The sequence below is a fragment of the Artemia sp. Qi Xiang Cuo genome, chromosome 14, assembly GCF_049724085.1.
Source record: "Artemia sp. Qi Xiang Cuo chromosome 14, ASM4972408v1, whole genome shotgun sequence".
In the NCBI taxonomy this organism is placed as follows: Eukaryota; Metazoa; Arthropoda; class Branchiopoda; order Anostraca; family Artemiidae; genus Artemia; species Artemia sp. Qi Xiang Cuo.
Window position 1 is genome coordinate 23,082,930 of NC_142807.1, and position 18,176 is coordinate 23,101,105.

General features: G+C 36.3%; 1 protein-coding gene across 1 annotated transcript in view; it reads right to left on the reverse strand.

Annotated features, from left to right (window-relative positions):
- Positions 1-9,792, reverse strand: part of Achl (La ribonucleoprotein translational regulator Achilles) — a 40,244-nt gene extending 30,452 nt beyond the window's left edge. The window contains exon 1 of the mRNA XM_089100785.1: positions 9,640-9,792. Coding sequence (XP_088956911.1) covers positions 9,640-9,675 — 36 coding nt within the window. The 5' untranslated portion in view covers positions 9,676-9,792. The remainder of the gene's footprint in view (positions 1-9,639) is intronic.
- Between the last annotated feature and the right edge of the window lie 8,384 nt (positions 9,793-18,176).

The window sequence follows — 18,176 nt, forward strand, 5'->3', positions numbered from 1 at the left end:
TTCGTGGAACAAAATGGCTATCAAAAAATTTTGATTGGATATGTGTGGGGAAATATTGGGCGTGGAAGGGGTGATAGTTGCCTTTCAATCACTTTCGACTATTAAAAAGGGCATTAGCCATTTCAATTTCCAATCGAATGAGCCCTTTTTAAAGTTTCTACGACGACGCGTTCAGTAAAAACCTTATATGCCCCCAGGGCATAACTTACAACCCTTTCCCTGAGGGCTGTGGAGGAGTGTCCTCCTCAAAAACATAATTTATATCTGGAAATCCACAACACTGAACAAAATGGCTATCTAAAAATTTTGAGTGGGTGTGTTTGGGGAAAAGGTGGGCAAGAGGGGGGAGCTAGTTGCCATCAAATCAGTTTCGACTATCCAAAAGGGCACTAGACCTTTGAATTTCCAATCGAATGAGCCCTTTTTCAAGTTTCTACGACAAAGATTTCAATAAAAACTAATATACCCCCAGGGCATAAGCTCTGAAGACTGTGGGGGAGTGTCCTGCTCAAAGGTAAAATTTCCTGAACTTTAACTGCTTGGAACAAAATGGCTATCTCAACATTTTGATTGGATGTGTTTGGGGAAATGGTGGTCGTGGAAGGGGTGTTAGTTGGTTTCCAGCTACTTTCGACTATTAAAAGGGGCACTAACCATTTCAATTTTTAATCAAATGAGCCCTTTTTTAATTTTCTACGACAATACTCTATATAGGAACCTTACAGGCCCCCACGGCAAAACTCATAACCCTTGCCCTGAGGACTGTAAGGGGATTTTCATCCTGAAAAACCTAAATTTCCACAACTTAAAACTAAGTTGAACAAAATGGCTATCTCAAAATTTTGATTGAATGTGTTTGGGGAAATAGTGGGCGTGAGAGGGAGGTTAGTTACCGTCCAATCACTTTCAACTATTAAACAGGGCACTAGTCCTTTTAATTTTCAATGAAATAAGCCTTTTTTCAATTTTCTATGACAACACCTTCTATAAAAACCTTATATGTCCCCAGGGCATAACTCACAACCCTTGCCCAGAGGGTTGTGGGGGAGTGTCCTCCTAAAAAACATATTTTCTATCTGGAAATCAACTACGCTGAACAAAATGGCTATCTCAAATTTTGATTGGATGTGTTTGGGGGAATGATGGGCGTGCGGGAGGGGCTAGTTTCCCTCCAATCACTTTCGACTATTAAAAAGGGCACTAGCCCTTTGAATTTCCAATCGAATGAGCCTTTCTTGAAGTTTCTACGACAACGCCTTCTATAAAAATCTTATATGGCCCAGGGCATAACTTAAAACCCTTGCCCCGAGGGTTGTAGGGGAGTGTCCTCCTCAAAAACATATTTTCTATCTGGAAATCAACTACGCTGAACAAAATGACTATCTCACAAGTTTGTTTTGATGTGTTTGGGGAACGGATGGGCGTGGGGGGGGGGCTAGTTGCACACCAAGAACTTTCGACTATTAAAAGGGGCACTAGCCCTTTGAATTTCCAATCGGATGAGCCTTTCTTGAACTTTCTACGACAACGCCTTCTATAAAAACCTTATATGCCCCAGGGCATAAATTAAAACCCTTGCCCCGAGGGTTGTAGGGGAGTACTCAAAAAGATATTTTCTTTCTGGAAATCAACTACTCTGAACAAAATGGCTATCTCAAAATTTTGATTGGATGTGTTTGGGGGAATGATGGGCGTGGGGGGGGGGGGGTAGTTACCCTCCAATCACTTTTGACTATTACAAAGGACGATAGCCCATTTAATTTTAAGTAAAATTAGCCTTTTTCTAAGATTATACAACAACACCTTCTACATCAGACTTGTAAACCCCCAGGGCATAATTTAAAACCCTTTCCCCGAGGGTTGTGGGGGAGTTTCCTCCTCAAAAACATATTTTCTATCTGGAAATCAACCACGCTGAACAAAATGGCTATCTCAAAGTTTTGATTGGATGTGTTTGGGGAAATGATGTTCGGGAGGGGGCCTAGTTGCCCTCCAATCACTTTCGACTGTTACAAAGGGCACTAGTCACTCCAATTTCCAATCGAGTGAGCCCTTTTCGGAGTTTCTACGACAACTCCTTCGATACGAAGTGCCCGGGTATGGAGAAAAAAAAACACATTGTGTCAACATCGTTCTTTACTTAGGCATCGCTAGCGCGCTGCCTATGATTGTAAATAAGCTTAAGCGTGATGGGATAGGTAGACAAAAACTCAAAAAACGGACAAGACCGATTCGTGTTTTCTAGTCAAATGTAAAACGTTAATTAAAAAAAAAAAACCACGTAATTCAAATGAGTTAAACACACCAAAAAGAAAAATATTTGACTACTATTCAGAAATATGAGTTATTTTACCAATTAAAACGTGCTCTGGATATCATATACACGAGGAGGGATTCATTAGTCCCAAAAATGTGCATATTTTTACAGTTTGTTCCCAGATTTTCCTACATGTTTCGTGTTTATCCCCTGTTTTGAGAAATCAACGAAATTACTCTCTTCCCCCACCACCAAAACAAGTTCATATGTACTTATCTGAACCTGGACCCCAAGAAACTTCTAGAGGTATTCATACACAAAAAAGATTAATTTATTACCAAAATTAGATTTGATAGAAAACTAGATTAATTAGATAGAAAACTAGAAATTGGATAGAAACTTAGATAGAAGAATTAGATAGAAAACTAGATTAATTTATTAACAAAAAACATAAAAAAGAAGACTTGTACACATTAACAAATTATACAAAAAAAGAAGACGTTCGAGTCAATGGCCCTTCCTATAACCTCGAGGTTTTTAAAATTTTCATTGCAATTCCTGATACCTCCCTGTCTCGTATATTTTTGGTATGCCTTCTCCCCCCCCCCCCCCGCCCAAGGATAAAGTCTTAATTTGTTCCAAGTAGTCCTATATGACTAAACAAAACGTGTACACGTAGCCTACATAAGTTGCTATATGATTGAAGATATAGTCAAATGTTGCTCAACCAGTTGCAAAAGAAAAGGGAAAGTTTTTCCTCGTTTCTTTATAAAGAGGTCAACTGGCTCTTAAATTCAAATAGTCTGCAAATGTTTTTTATACAATAATGCTCGTTTTTGTGCTAATTTGACTTTCAGTCGTGGGCTTAAAGGGGAGAAAAATAGAATCAGTCCTATACTGCCCCTTCCTCACCTGAAACAATATCAAGATTGGGCTGCAGACAAAGACCCAACTCTATCTTTCAAGAAGTTGTAGATAATACTTGAAAAAAGAGAATACTTGAAGGTCGAAATCTATTCCTTGTTCCCCCGGTGTCCTGAAATAGCATCCATAAATCTCAACTAAAAATATGAATGTAAGCCAAAGAACAACCCCACTAGTTTCAGACCAGGTATGTTCGCCCATCCTCTAGAAGCCAAACCATTTATTTATTTGAAAACGTGTCATACAAAAAACAAGAAGACGGAGCAACAACAAAAAAGGAGCAAAAGAATAAACCACTAAACACAAACTAAACACTTCAAAATACATCACAACTTCAATAGATTACTGTGTCAGTACCGATGTCCAAAAGATGATTCAGTTTTGAAAAACGGAAATTATTCATAGAAACTTGCTTTTCCACGGCAGTAATGGGGTCAACAATGTTAAAATTTCTCAAAAGATAAGAATTGCGGATTCTATGTGCGGAAACGTAAGATATCTCATGAAACGAAAGAAAAGTGAACGAAGTACTGACTTATCTGAATTTGCAAATAATGTCCAGAAATGTGTAATGTATAGATAATGTGGTAAGGCAATGGAATTGAAAAGCTTAAAAAAAGACGATGGTTGACGCGTATCTTATTCATGACGGAAGATGCAAACGACAGCCCGACTCGACGTTGAATGTGAGCTGTTATGAGTTGGGTAAGCTTTATCGAAGAGCCAATTGGGAGACCAAGGTAAGTAATGTGATCAGCTGGTTTGATCATGCTGTTCCCGAGAGGGATGTCCGCTGGTTGCTCTTGCTTTCAGTTGAAGAAAATGACTTTTGGGCATTGAACTCGAGACTAAGCTTCGCATACTTAGATTATAGTGATGTAAAAACGTCGTTAATGTGCTAAATATTTTGACTCGGATTCTGACGATAAAATAACAGTTCAAAATGGGGATAAAATTCTTTTTTTAATTGACAGTGTATAATAAATTTCACAAAAAATACCAGATGTTTTTTAAAATACCAGTTTAGTTTTACTACTGATGACGGTCACTGCATATGTGACCGAAATATCTGGTATTTTTTGTGAAACTTATTATACACTGTCTATTAAAAAAGGAGTTTATCCCTATTTTGAACTGTTATTTTATCGTCATGGAAAGGCAGTGTGGTCTCCGAAATTATCTACTCAAATTCTGAAAATGATCTGCATTGCAGGTGAGTACCAAATTAAAACCGACAAGAATGAACTACGATGGAGCAGCTGACTGCATAAAAAGAACTTCGTTCATGAAGAATCAAGGGGAAGAAATGACACCTTGACGAGTACCTTTCTCTGCGTCAACAAAAATATCGGGAGTGGGTACTCCCGGTACCAACTGAGAAGCAGTGTAGGGCTTCTGAGGACCGCCAGCTTTAGATGAAGCGTGAATCATCAGGCGGAGCTTTAAGACGTAAATAAATGTCTTAAAGGGCTTTGATACAACAAAGGCTTACCTCACGTTTTGTGGCATGAAGTAACATAGTGGCGTGAATCAGAGCCAAACACTTTGCGCATACTGCATTTGCAAACACTTTACGCATATGGTAGTACTAGACTTTCACCTGACGCATCAACGTTAATCAATACGTTCGTATAGGCAAACAAAAAAGCATAGAATACAGAATTCTATTATATAGAATAATTGTGAACATTTGAAATATAAAAAATACAAAGTTTAAGTTTATCTGGCAGAAGTTGTCAGCACAAGAACATTTTCGAAAAAGAAGAAACGCCCCAAAGAAAGGGTGTCATCTTGTTAAGCTACTCCATAAAATTCAAAACATCTGAGAACCCTGAAGCAGAAGCATCGAAGTTCTTACATGCAAAAATGCAAAATATCGTTGTTTCCCCCAGGAGGATGATCACATATGTGTCTTGATTAATTGTTGTGCTTGCTTGTTTTTTGTGTTTTTTTTTTCAAAAGTGACCGTGTCAAACCAGTGACCGTAAAACGTAAGGAACGAGCTTGTTCAAACAGAATTTTAAAGCTCATGGCATTTTTTTAGTAAACAAAGATATTCTATAGATATGCCAAAATTCTCTCATTTTGTGATGCGAAACCAAAATTTTAGCTCACATAGAGACCAGGGGCATAATTTGCTATGGGGCAGAGGCAAGTGCCCCATACCTCAGTTTGACCCTCCCCCAGACCCCAGCTGAAATTTAGTCTCTTCAAAAATCTTGTTAAAACCAAAATAAGCCTTCATAATTCAAGCATCCAGACAGACAGGTCAATTTTCTTCAGCACTTCGCCTTTATGATATTATATGGCTCATTTTTCGTTGGTCACTGTCATTTAAATTGATTTGGGAAAAGCGGCTCTCTTTTTGCCCCCCCCCCAGGATTTGACATGATAGAGGCACAATTCCACCAAACGAAAATATCGTGATATCTAGCGCCAATAGGCTTGAAAGTAATAAAAAGCTGCTTAAATAACCTTCCAATTTCAGAGCCGATTCTTCCGCTTGGTAACTTCTGCCCTCTATCTAAATTTTCGTTTTCATGAGATGTCCTCAAGATAAACGCGGAGGGCGAGGGTGTCTTAGGTGCTAAGGAGGTGGAAGCTCCCTTCTTTTTACGGGATTAATTTGAAAAATTTTCCCCAAAAATTAGTTTTTTTAAGAAAAGTAGAGCTATATTAAACCAAAAATGAGCAGAAATAAAGTCAAATATATTCTAAGCGTGAAACTACCGAAAAATAACCATCAATAAATGAAACCCAAAACGAACAGAAATTTCAACAAATAACCGAGTCGAACGCAAAACGAGTAGGAACTAAGATGAGTGGGACTGATGCTCCCCCTGCCTTCTGAAGACCAGAACATAATTTGTACTTACTGAAAATAATCCTTATTTCGAGATGGATGTTCCTATTCCTCATAATATCGCAAAAAAAAAATTATAACCAAGATTATTGAACAAAACAACAAATGAATGTGGATTGATAGTTTAATATACATTTTATTCCTTAAAGTCTTAATAATGTTAGATTTACTAAAGTTAAAACAGTAAAAACATTTCAAATGTATTTTGTTTTCAGTTCCTGAGATATTTGTTTTCAGTTCATGTTCAGTTTCAGTTTTTTTTTCAGTTCCTGAGATGTTTGTTTCAGTTCCTGTTCAGTTTCAGTTTATTTTGTTTTCAGTTCCTGTTGCGGTCTTTTAATAGCCTGCGTCCAAATAGTGTGTTTCAATTTAGTCCACTATTCTCTTCAACATTCTCTGAAAGCAAGTTTCCCTGGAATATCCTTAGCTTTAGTAGTGCTAGTGTAGTCGTCGTAATAGTAGTTGTAGCAGTAACAGTCGTAGTAGTATTAGCCGTTGTAGTAGCAACTGTACTAACAGCAGTAATAGTAGTGTTAGTAGTTGTAGTAGTATGCAGATTTTGCCAAGTTCAACATTCCTCTTAACATATCCGATAGTTTCAAATTAATATGCCTCTTGGTTAGTCCAACAGCCCCCACAACAAGCCATGTAAGTTTCAACTTCACAAACTAGGTCGTTCCTAAGATATTACTAATACACCCCTTTGACAGCCTGTTTGCAGACGGGGTGATGTGATTCATTTCAACTCTCCCCTAAATATTCCTTGAAAATTTCGGTACGTATGTGTTAGCCAGTACACACTCGAGAATTTGGATCTATAGTCAGACAAGAACCAGTTTATTGCTGTTTGTATACGGAGACAATTAGCTTCGGCTCAACGGAAAACTACTTTGTAGCTACATTTTGATGAATGTTTAGTTGGAATTTTGGTTAGGTTAAGTCGAGTTACATTTTGCATACAGCCCCGCCATACTTAACCTCCCTCCCCCTCCCTAATGTACAAATATACAGCCCAAATTATATATATATATATATATATATATATATATATATATATATATATATATATATATATATATGTGTATATATATATATATATATATATATATATATATATATATATATATATATATATATATATATATATATATATATATATATATATCCTATCAATTTCCCAAGCGTCTCAGTTGTTTCAACCACGTCCCTGTGGATCTGAATTCTCGAGTGTGTACTGGCTAACAGATAAGTACCAAAATTTCACCTTCGTACACTTACTCATAGTTGTAATAGTAGTTGAAGTAGCAGTAGTAGGAGTACTAGTAGTACTTTTTTAGGACTAGTAGTATTAACAATAGTAGCACTAGCATTAGTAACAGAAGTAGTATTAACATGTTGTCTTTTGGTCATTTGAACATCCCTTCAGCAAGCCCTGGAAATTTCAACTTAACATAATTAGCTATTGCTATAATATTGCCGAAATTCCTTTTTGATAACCTGTATGCCCTTCAAGGACAAGGCTGTATCCAAGGGGGTAGGGGGCTTGAACCCCCTCCCCCATTCAAATGCTTGTCCGACTCGTAGAAACGTAACAAATTGAATATAAACCAATTTTAATGCGTTTTTTAAAGTTTTTTTTTGTACCCCCCGCAAAAAAAGAAATCCCCTTGTACCCAGCCCCCCCACCCGATAAAAGTCCTGGAAATGGGCCTGATATCCATAGTATGTTTTAATTTAGTTGAACTTCCCCATCAGCACTTCCTAAAATTTAAGAGTTAATATTCTTGGCGTTAGTAGTATCTGCAATAGAAGTAATAGTTGGAATAGTTGTAGTAGTGGTAGTAGTATTGGTAGTAGCGTGCATGTATTGCCTTTTGGTCAATTGGTCTTCCCGTTTAAGCATTCCCTGAAAGTTCTAACTTAATTCCCTAAGCCATTCCTGAAATACGCCCTTTCGACAATATGCATGTACATAGTGTGCTTTGATTTAGTTCAAATTCCCCTCTATATTCTCTCAAATCTATATCTTCATACTATTATTCTTGATAGTAATATTATCATAGTAGGCTAGTAGAGGTAGTAGTAGGAGCAGTAGCAGTGTTGTATTTTTTAGTAGTAGTAGCAGGTAGGAGTAGTAGTAGTGTTGTATTAGTTAAAGTAGCAGAAGTAGCATGCACATGTTGCCTTTTAGCCACTTCAACATCCCCTCGTGATAATCCAGAAGTTTCAGCGTGACACGACAAGGTGTCCCAAAGATATTGCTGATACGCCCTTTTGACAATCTGTATCCTCGGAAGTGATTATTATACTACTGTGAAAGATCATTAAAAAAGGCATTGAGTGATGTATTCGCTTTTATCCTAGCTAAATTATGTTGAAAACTGCATATTTATCAGAAAAAGGATAATATACAGAATCTAGCCTAATGGTAATATGTAGGCTACTTTCATTTTATTAGCATGTTTCCTTTGGATAAGGTCAATCACAGTATAATAATAATAATCTGTATTTAAAAGCCAACTAAAGCCATATACAAAAAGACATACTAAAGAAAAATTACACTAAAGAAAATTATACTAAAGAAAAAGTATACTTACCTTGGCTTGTTTTGATCTTAAAAAAAAAAAAAAAAAAAAAAAAAAAAAAAAAAAAAAAAAAAAAACAAGCACTAAAACGACAGAAATGAGACGAGAACTAGGCCTAGGTTATTTGGTTTTTATTTAGGTTTTTCGGTAAATTATTCGTTATTCATATTATTGACTTACAAATAAAGTAAACATACCACTCGATGCCTTTTTTATGCTCTTTCCAAATATAATAGGCTAATCATTTTTGTCGGAAATGAATTTCACCCCCACCCCTATTTGCACATTAGGGGGTGGGGGTAAAATTTATTTCATATTTAAATGAGAGGTAAGTTTAAACTTTCCCCCACCCCCCTAATGTGCAAATATATACCCTGAATTGGTATATTTAGGGTTGAGGGTAAAATCCATTTCCGACAAAAGAACATAAGAAAAGTCATCGAGTGGTATGTTTACTTTATTCATAAGTCAATAATATGAATAACGAAAAATTTACCGGTTTTTCTATGAATAATTCACCCCATGGGCGCTCATAAGCTAAATTTTAGGGGGGAGCTATGAAAAATACTTTATATCCCTAAATATCCATACAAAATTTATTATTTTCAATAGAGAGCACCTTATTGCACAAACACACGATTTCCCCTGAAAAATCTAAAATGTACCCCCCCCCCGTATTGGCACCCATGATTCACCCTAATGACTTATTATTGTCTTTGCGATGCTTTTATGAGAAATTGGTGCTCTATGCAGAAATGCATCACAAGTTTCAAAAACCACTGCCCTAGGCCTAGCAGCCACTTCATTTACTTTATAAAATTTGCATATTAGAGGGAATGGGGGTAAAGTTAAATTCCGACGCAGATGAATGGCTTATTTGGATTTAGAATGAAATTCTGATGCTAAAGTTAGGCCTATGTGTATTTCTTAGCTGTCTCATTAGTTGATCGAAAAATTTACCGCCACTTAGGCCCACATAGTATAGAAAAACAGAATTAATTGAAACGAACCTGCTGAATCAACTGTAATTCTTGTAGGGGCGGCATTATTACAGCAATCTGATTTACCAGTCCGAGCTATAATTACCAGAACACGATACACGCAAGCTGAAGACTGAAGATTCAAGTCGGGTAATCTTTTGACGGATGAAAGTTACACGGCAAGAAATCGCATCCTTTAGGGTAATATGACGACAGTCGAAAGTAGGACACATTCAAAATAAAAGAAATTCTCCTTTTAAATTTCGCCTTAGAGAATGAGCTAGATAACTGTTCAAGGCTTCTTTTTGTTTATGATCAGTGACGACTAAGTTTTTTGTTGAAAAATAAACGGATGTTTGTGTGATAGCATTAAGCTGTGACGCATCAAATTTTCCACATAGACCCTTTGTAGATCATAAGCTCCTACAAATGCCAGTGGCGGATCCAGGGGGCGCCCGCCCCCCCCCTAGCGTAGTTTCAAGTAGTGTAATTTACTTAATTAACTCAAGTTTGTGTTAATTAATCTTGCACATAACGCACGTTTATCGAATCAACCTATTTTGCGCCCCCCTCCCTAAAAAACTATTTTCGGATCAACCTATTTTTCGCCCCCCCCCCCCCCCAAAAAACAAAAATTCCTGGATCCACCCCTGACAAATGCTGATGGGAGGAATTACTCAACTGTGAAATTTAAAAGCACACTAGGGAACTTGCGATTAGGCCTATTCAGAATAAAGGCTTTTTTCTGTTTATGATAAGTTATTATTTTTTTTACATTAACAAAAACAGACGGATGTTCTACTGGTAGCTGTTTTGTAGCTCTGGCACACAGTAATGTCAATTCATGAAAACTAGGGGGGAGGAGTTTTTTCACAGTCTAGGGATGATATTTTTTTTCAAAATCAAGGAGGGGTACATCCCCCTCGAATTGACGCCACGGTACTTATGTATTATACGAGAAACACTGGAGAATTTGGATCGCAAAAATCAGATAAACACTCGAAAATTTGGATCGCGAAGATCAGATAGGGCAATAACCGGTTAGTTTCCAATGCATAGTGATAGAATATAGTGTCTCACCCTGGATGTTCAAATTAAGATTTGGGATTTGCCAAGGACCGAAGAACAGGCTATTAATTTTTTCCAGGATAAGGGGTTGTTGCCTAACCTAACCTAATTTTGCTAATAAAGTATTATATTTTCATAACATTTTGTTTTATTTCATTGGCATTAACCAAACTTCACTTCTCGAGTGTTTCTCGTATAATACATCAGTACCGACGCTATTGCTAACCCATAAAATTGGATAAAGTGAAGCTTTTAAGTTGGTTTTACACGTTTATTAGTTATGGTTCTCGTATAGCATTTTCACTACTGCCAAACCCAAGCAGAAAGCTTGTGTCAATTTTTATTTTTTATTGTATATCGTCACAACTATCATTGGGCAGTAAATCACACCCAACGCTTGATTAAACCTTGATTTATTATACTGAAATAATCAGTATTCCGGCAAAGAATGTATGGTGATAATCATCGGCAAGTGCATCACATTCCAAAAGCTTTTTTTTACAACTGTCAATAGTTTTGAACTCATATTACTTTAGGTTATCAAGCAGCGCATATGTTTGTTATGCTCAGCATCTGTTTCATTTGAGGATAACATTTCCTTTTGTGCGATTCCTATCAACCTTTGGTCGTTTGTGATCCTCGGCACCTTTCAATTTACAAAATAAAGGTTCAAATGAAATGGTTTTTTTATTTAAAACAATTCAAAGACGTCAATTCACCATATCCCTAGACTTTAATCAGGCCCGCACCATGGTGTGCAACAGAAGTTGCGTCGGTATGAAAATGAAATTCAAGTGAATGGTTGAAAGATCTTATGTCGCCATCAAGTTGTAATAATCTTCCGGCCAATCAAACCATAGTCAATATATTCAAGCGGGCGTTTCCGTTAAAGATCAATTTAGGGAGAAAGGGCTATTTAAAAAAAATCAATTTGGGGAGAAAGGGCTATTAAAAAAGATCAATTTGGGAAGAAAGGGCTATTAAAAAAAGATCAATTTGGGGAGAAAGGGCTATTAAAAAAGATCAATTAGGAGTGAAAGGGTTATTAAAAAAAAAGAAGCCAAGTATTCAGATACCACCCAAAAAAATTTGTGGTACTGAAAAATTTCACATTTATACGCCCTTTTAGCCAGTATTTATTGCTCTTAATTGAGGGACAATAAATATTGACAACTTCAGTTTACATGTTATACTTTATTTAGGATGTGGTAATAGACAATTCAAAAAAAAAAAAAAAAGATCATGTCTTGTGATCTTATGATAAACCACAAGAGGATCTGTTGTAATATTAAGGGGTCCCAAGTCAAAACGCCCTTGCTTTCTAGCAATCCTTACTAGACGTCACACGAAGAAATAGAACCTACCGTATTGGGTTACTTTTAGCCATTACGCAAAGGAAAAATGAGTATTTTGATTTTTCCAAATTTAAACAGGAGTTACCCTGAAATACCCCCTAGAATACCCCCTAGAAATGGCCTTGATTACTTATTCGGCAATTTGTAGGCAATACAACTTCTCTTTGTAGCTGCTTTTCATTTACATTTTTCTTATATTATTACATTTTCTTCATAGGAAAATTTTTGCGAATAAGATCAAAATATCCTTGCGCTAGGTTTCGGTTCTGATATTCGCCTCACATTTGAATTTCCTGAGATAGTTGCTCAAAAATGTGATATAAAGTTCATGGAAAATTAATCCTTCTGCTGAGCTGAAAAAAATTGGAAGGAATTTTCATTCATCACATTTGAAATAAAATTCTTGAATGATACTTGGCAAGTAATAAGTATGTGCGAGTATTTTTGTTTAGGAGCCCGTTTAAGGTTTTTTTTTTAATATATCAAGTGTATTTCTCAGAAATGTATTTTCCATTTCAACCTGATTTCTTTTTTACATTGTAACACCAGTGCTGAGCTCCCGTGATCTGTTTTTTTCTGAAAATTTCTCAAATCATATCTGAAAGGGAGGGGGGGGGGGAAGACAGCTCATAACATATGAATCATTCCCAGGCCAAATTCGTTGAAAGTATATGACTCACTCTTAACTTTACACATTTAAAGTAATTCCCCTAAAAGTGCGGATTAATACCCACTTTGCTGAAGTACGTTAAGTACATACTAAGCATATAATTTGGCTTTTAAGATGTTCATAGTTAATTTTCGGTTAACACAAGGTGTTAGAAAATGATAGAAATTTGTTAGGAAAAAGCAGTATCTGCGGGTTTTGAGTGCACAACCTCCGGCTTACTCTGCTACTGAGTAGCGATGGCATCAGAGATGTACGTATCGGGGTTTTGGAGACCCCCCTCCCATTGAATAAATCATGGAACTTCTGGGCCCTTCTTATTTAAATGACCAAAAAATTATTAGTACACCCCCCCTCTAAAAAAGTCCATGTGTACGTCAATGGATGGCTTGTCCATTGACATATTCCATTACACCCAGGGGCGTCGTTTGGGGGGGGGGCAAGGGGTCAGTTCCCCCCAATAATTTGGAGACCGAATTCTTATATAGCCCATGCCCCTTGACTATCCGGATATGTACCCCTCTTGCCCCCCAATAAAAGTGCTGGAGATACGTCCCTGATTAAACTTAATAGTTCGGTAAATTTTTTTTTCGGGAAAAAAAACAAGCAACGTTGACATCGGCAACCTAGTTGATATGTTCGATCTAGAGCGAAATTTTCTGACGTATTCAAGGAAAATTTCCCAATCTAAAAAGAGCAGGCATTTTATTTTGGATAGTTATTTTACAAACAAAAAGAAAGAAATGCTTGGCAAGTGACGCATATATGAAATTATATAAACCAATAAATAGAGATACAAATGTTTACATTTAAGAAATAATACCGTAAATATTTTTTAAAATTTTCTTCCTTAAATTCAATTGAAAAGGCTATGATATTCCAATTGAAAACCCATCGCCCACCTGTAAATTAACTGATCAATATTAGAAAAAAATTGTAATAAAATTTAAGGATAGGAGGCAAGTGCTTTTTCTATATTTTAACATTTGGGAAATGTCCGTGCCCCCTTCAAAAAAAGTCCCTAACATTTGTTCGTTGGTTCCTTGAGTGGATCTTAATGGAATACTACATTCCCCCTCTGCCTTGTGATCAGAGGACTCTATCCACCACGGTGACCCTACTTCAAAAACATGTCCAGGATAAGGAAGGCTGTACCTTGCTAATGTAATTGCTGCTTAATGAATGTAACCGTTTAGCATTATACGAAGGTCATAACCCACTAATCCTAATTTGTCGCTTTGAGAACTATACTTAACATACTTCCTGAGTTGCGAAAGAAAGCTGCGCACATGATTGAAAGTTTCCAATATCCTTGTCATGGTTTCTAGAAACTGTAGAGATTTTCTGTCGAATAATTTTCATAATTTTTGTTGGTTAATCAGATAACCCTAATAGCTCCCACGAGGAACATCTTTAGTCCTGGTTATCTTCTTAAGCAACAAAAGAATCCATGCTGCAAAATAGTCCCGTTTTCAGTTTGCTGCAAAGCTAAAACTGAGACAAACAATGGGTTTTAACTTAAAAAAAAGAAGAGCGTCCACTCCCAGTTTCTGAGAGCATACAGCATAGGGGGACACAGTTTACAGATTGGTTTGGAGAACCCCTAGTGAATTTTTAAAATACTACAAAAGTGGCTGAATTTTCGGGGAGACGAAGTGGAATTTCTGTAAAAAAAAAAGAACGGAATAAAAAAAATAAACATATCTTTATAAAAATAAAAAAAAAAAATAAATAATAAAAGAATAAAGCAGGCTGAACGTTTAACGTAATTAAATAAAAAAAAAAAGTTTTTTTAACTGAAAGTAAGGAACGACATTAAAACTTCAAACGAACAGATATTTTTTCGCATATGAAAGGAGCTGTTCCCTGCTCAACGCCCCACTCTTTACGCTAAAGTTTGACTCTGTCTCACAACTCTGCTTTAGAAAACAATAAAAAAATTTAACGTAAAGAGTGGGGCGTTGAGCAGGGAACAGCCCCTTTCATGTACGGAATAATTTCTATTCGTTTTAAGCTTTAATGTCGCTCTTTACTTTCAGTTACAAAAAACTTGTTTTTTTAGTTAACTTCAGAGCGTTTTTGATCGAATGTAGGTTTGTATATTGGTCACCGTATATTAATAATTAAAATAAAATTTGCGTATTAATTTTGAGTTTTTTAAAACTAATAGTTAGCTTTCTATACCCGAAGTTTGATTTCTATTACATTGGTTTAGCATTGACTCCACAACCTCAAAGGATGTTTAATTAGAACAATGACTTCTTTTAAAAGTTAAAAAAAAAGCTTTAGCGTAAGAGCGAGCTATTGAGGAGAGGCAAACCATCTCATATACTGAATATTTTCAAAAGCTTTTCCAAATTCTTTAATAATCCCTTCACAGGTAGATTTTAACTAGAGCGGATTCTGGAAACGATTGTGGAACCTAAGGAAATAGAAAGGCGCTATATGTTGCCTGGCTACCAAAATGGCTTATCTGCAATATCTGGAAACATCTTGGGATACCAAGTTAAAACTTCTTTGGAATTTTAAGGGGGTCAAGCACTCCTTAAATTTTGACCTGGGGGAAAGAATACAGTTAAATCAAAATACACCATATGTATCCCCGTCATCGAAATCGCACATCTGCTGTATCTTGGGAACGGCTCGAGAAATTAGGTTGAAACTTGCAGGCACTCGTTAGAGAAAGAGTGGGGGAGGCTGGGACAAGAAGGATTGAAAGATCAAGAGGATCCTGTGTGAGACAAGAGAATTCTGGGACAAGAAGGATACTGTGTTGGGAAGAGGGGGAGGGGTTATACAATTTTGTGTTGGGTTCACAAAAAAGTTGCAGTGTAAGACTTAGTGGGACTTATAATCTGTGCAGTGTTAAGCAACAAGGCAAATCAAAGGATTAGCAATATAGAGTATCAGTAATATTTCAAGAATGGCTTGGGAGATAGAGTTGAAACTTTCAGGCGGAGTTGTGGGGAAAAGTAAATCCCAAATTTTGACTCGGGGAAAGGACAGAATCTTGGGACACTATAAGTATACAGGCTATCAAAATAGCATATCTGCAGCATCTTAGGAATTGCTTGGGGCATTCAGTTCAAACATTCAGGTAGTAAGGGGGAAGGGTTAAGAAGACTTCAAGTCTTGTTTCGGGAGAAGGGAGGAACTAAAATTGCCTCTAATTCATATGAACGTTTATGTTCTTGAATCCCACCCTGAAATTATATTATTTTTTTTCCAGTCAAGTTGCAAAGTAAATTCAAAGAAACTATGCGGTACAAGGCTTTCAAAATAAAGCATCTGCAATTTCGGCCCTCATTGGTTTCTGATGAACTAGAATCTATTCATGGTGAAATAGCAAAGTAGAACAAAAAAAAAAAAAAAAAAAAAAAAAAAAAAAAAAAAAACATGCATAACCGGGTATATCAAAATAGTGTATCTGTATTGTCTCGGGAACAACTTGGAATGTTGGGTTGAAATTTTCAGTGGGTATTGGGGGGCCAAGTGGACCTCGGGTTTTGACCTGGGAGAGGGGCAGAAGTAAATCGAAGAAGATAGGTGACCATATTATCAGAATAGCATGATTGTGACATCTGCGGACCTACAGGTTTGGATTGAACTGAAGCCTTAGGTGTTCAGGGGTCACAGAAGAGGCAAGTGACATTCATGTTTTTATTTAGAGGAGAAGTGTGGTGGCAAAAAATACAGATCTCCCATCCGGTTAAAAGCTTCCAAACTATTATCATAAGTTGAACTTCGAATCTTTACACGATGAAGTAGCAAGGTAATTCAAAAGACAATACATTCATCCATGCTTATAAAACGGCGTACCTTTAATGTTTCGGGAACGACTAGAGAGAATGATTTGAAATTTCCAGAAAGCATTTAGGGAGAGCAAAGTGACTCAAAACATAATGTTTGAGGAAAGGGATAATCGCCCAAAAACATTTTGTATCCCATTGGTTCGCCTTAAGAGGACTGACGGTTTTCTTGCGAGATTGAAAGTTATATCCGTGAGCTATTTTGCCATTAGATTCCTTATGCAATGTAAAAGCTTTTTGAAAAATTGGTTTGCTTGAAAATGCCCCAGGTTTCTTGATTTTGAATGTTTTGATCATTTCAGAGCAAAAGACTAAAAGACTTGGAATGCACAAAAACAAGGCCTTATATGTCGGCTCTCCAATCAGCTTTAAAATGAGGCTTATAACTTTCTTGGTCAGGTGGACTCCTATCCAAAAAGCAAATTTTGAATTAATTTTGACTGCATTGGTTTGCGACACCCCAAAATAGGCCCCAAATTATTTTTCCCTCTGATAGGTTTGTAACTTACAGGATATGCAGAAAGACAAGGTAGACCAGAATAAAACCAAAATATGATGGAAGGACGCTAAAAATAAAATTTTATTCTTTGAATAGGTTAAGTGGAATATTACACAACCGTTTTTTTTTTATTCATCTAAATTTCTGTCTGTTTTTGGTTTCATTTATTAATTGACATAAAAAAAGGAAATGTTCTTTATTAATAGACAATAAGAAAAAAGATAAAGCTTTTTCAGTAAAACATTAATGACGCTCTGAACTATACAAAGTTAGGAGAGCATCACCCCTACCTCACTATTATTTGTGGTAAATTTGTTTTCATTTTGGCTTAATAATTTTTTCCAATTTCTGGTCGTTATAGGATTCACTTGCTCATCTATAGCAGTATCTGTTATCTTTATGTTTGATGTGATTTTTTTACTAATTTAATGAAGATTTCTCCAAAACGAAGTTCTTCAAAGAAAAGTAAAGAGCTACCTAAGACGAGCAGAAATAAAGTCAGCTAATAAATCAAGCATATCCATTCCTGGAAATTTCAACATTTTTGGATTTATTAACGTTATAGCGTATAAGAGGTATGTTTAAAACATATTGTGTTTTCAGTAAAATACAAATCATGCTCTGGTCTTTAGAAGGCTTAGGAGGCGTTAGCCCCAAACCTGTTGGGTCAAAGTCAAATGAATAATCAATTCAAACTAAGACGAACATAAATAATATCACAAACAGGAGTAGCCTATAGCTAAGTTATGCAAGAGTTAAATCCTAGCCTAAAGAGAGAAGGACTGCAGTTCCCCTCCTATCTAGGGAAATATTTGGCATGGTAAAACAAACGAATAGAAATTGAATGATGTAAAAAAAATTTCTGAACTGAAAATAAGGAGAAACAATTAAACTTGAACTGAGAAAGCCTGTTCTTTATATGAGCTGGGTGTGGGTGGAGGGGGGGGGGGTGCAAACATGACGCAAAGTTTGTTTGTATATTTTATTTCATGTGTTTTGACAGATTATATGGAAATGGTTATTGCACTCTAAAACGCTTTCTGGTAAGCAATTGTCAACATTTTCCGAATACCGGGAATTTGAGGGGCTCATCGGATTTAAAGAGGGATTCACTGCGCTTTTGTAAAAATTGTCTTTCTATAAAAACCCTATATAACTTGCAACCCTTT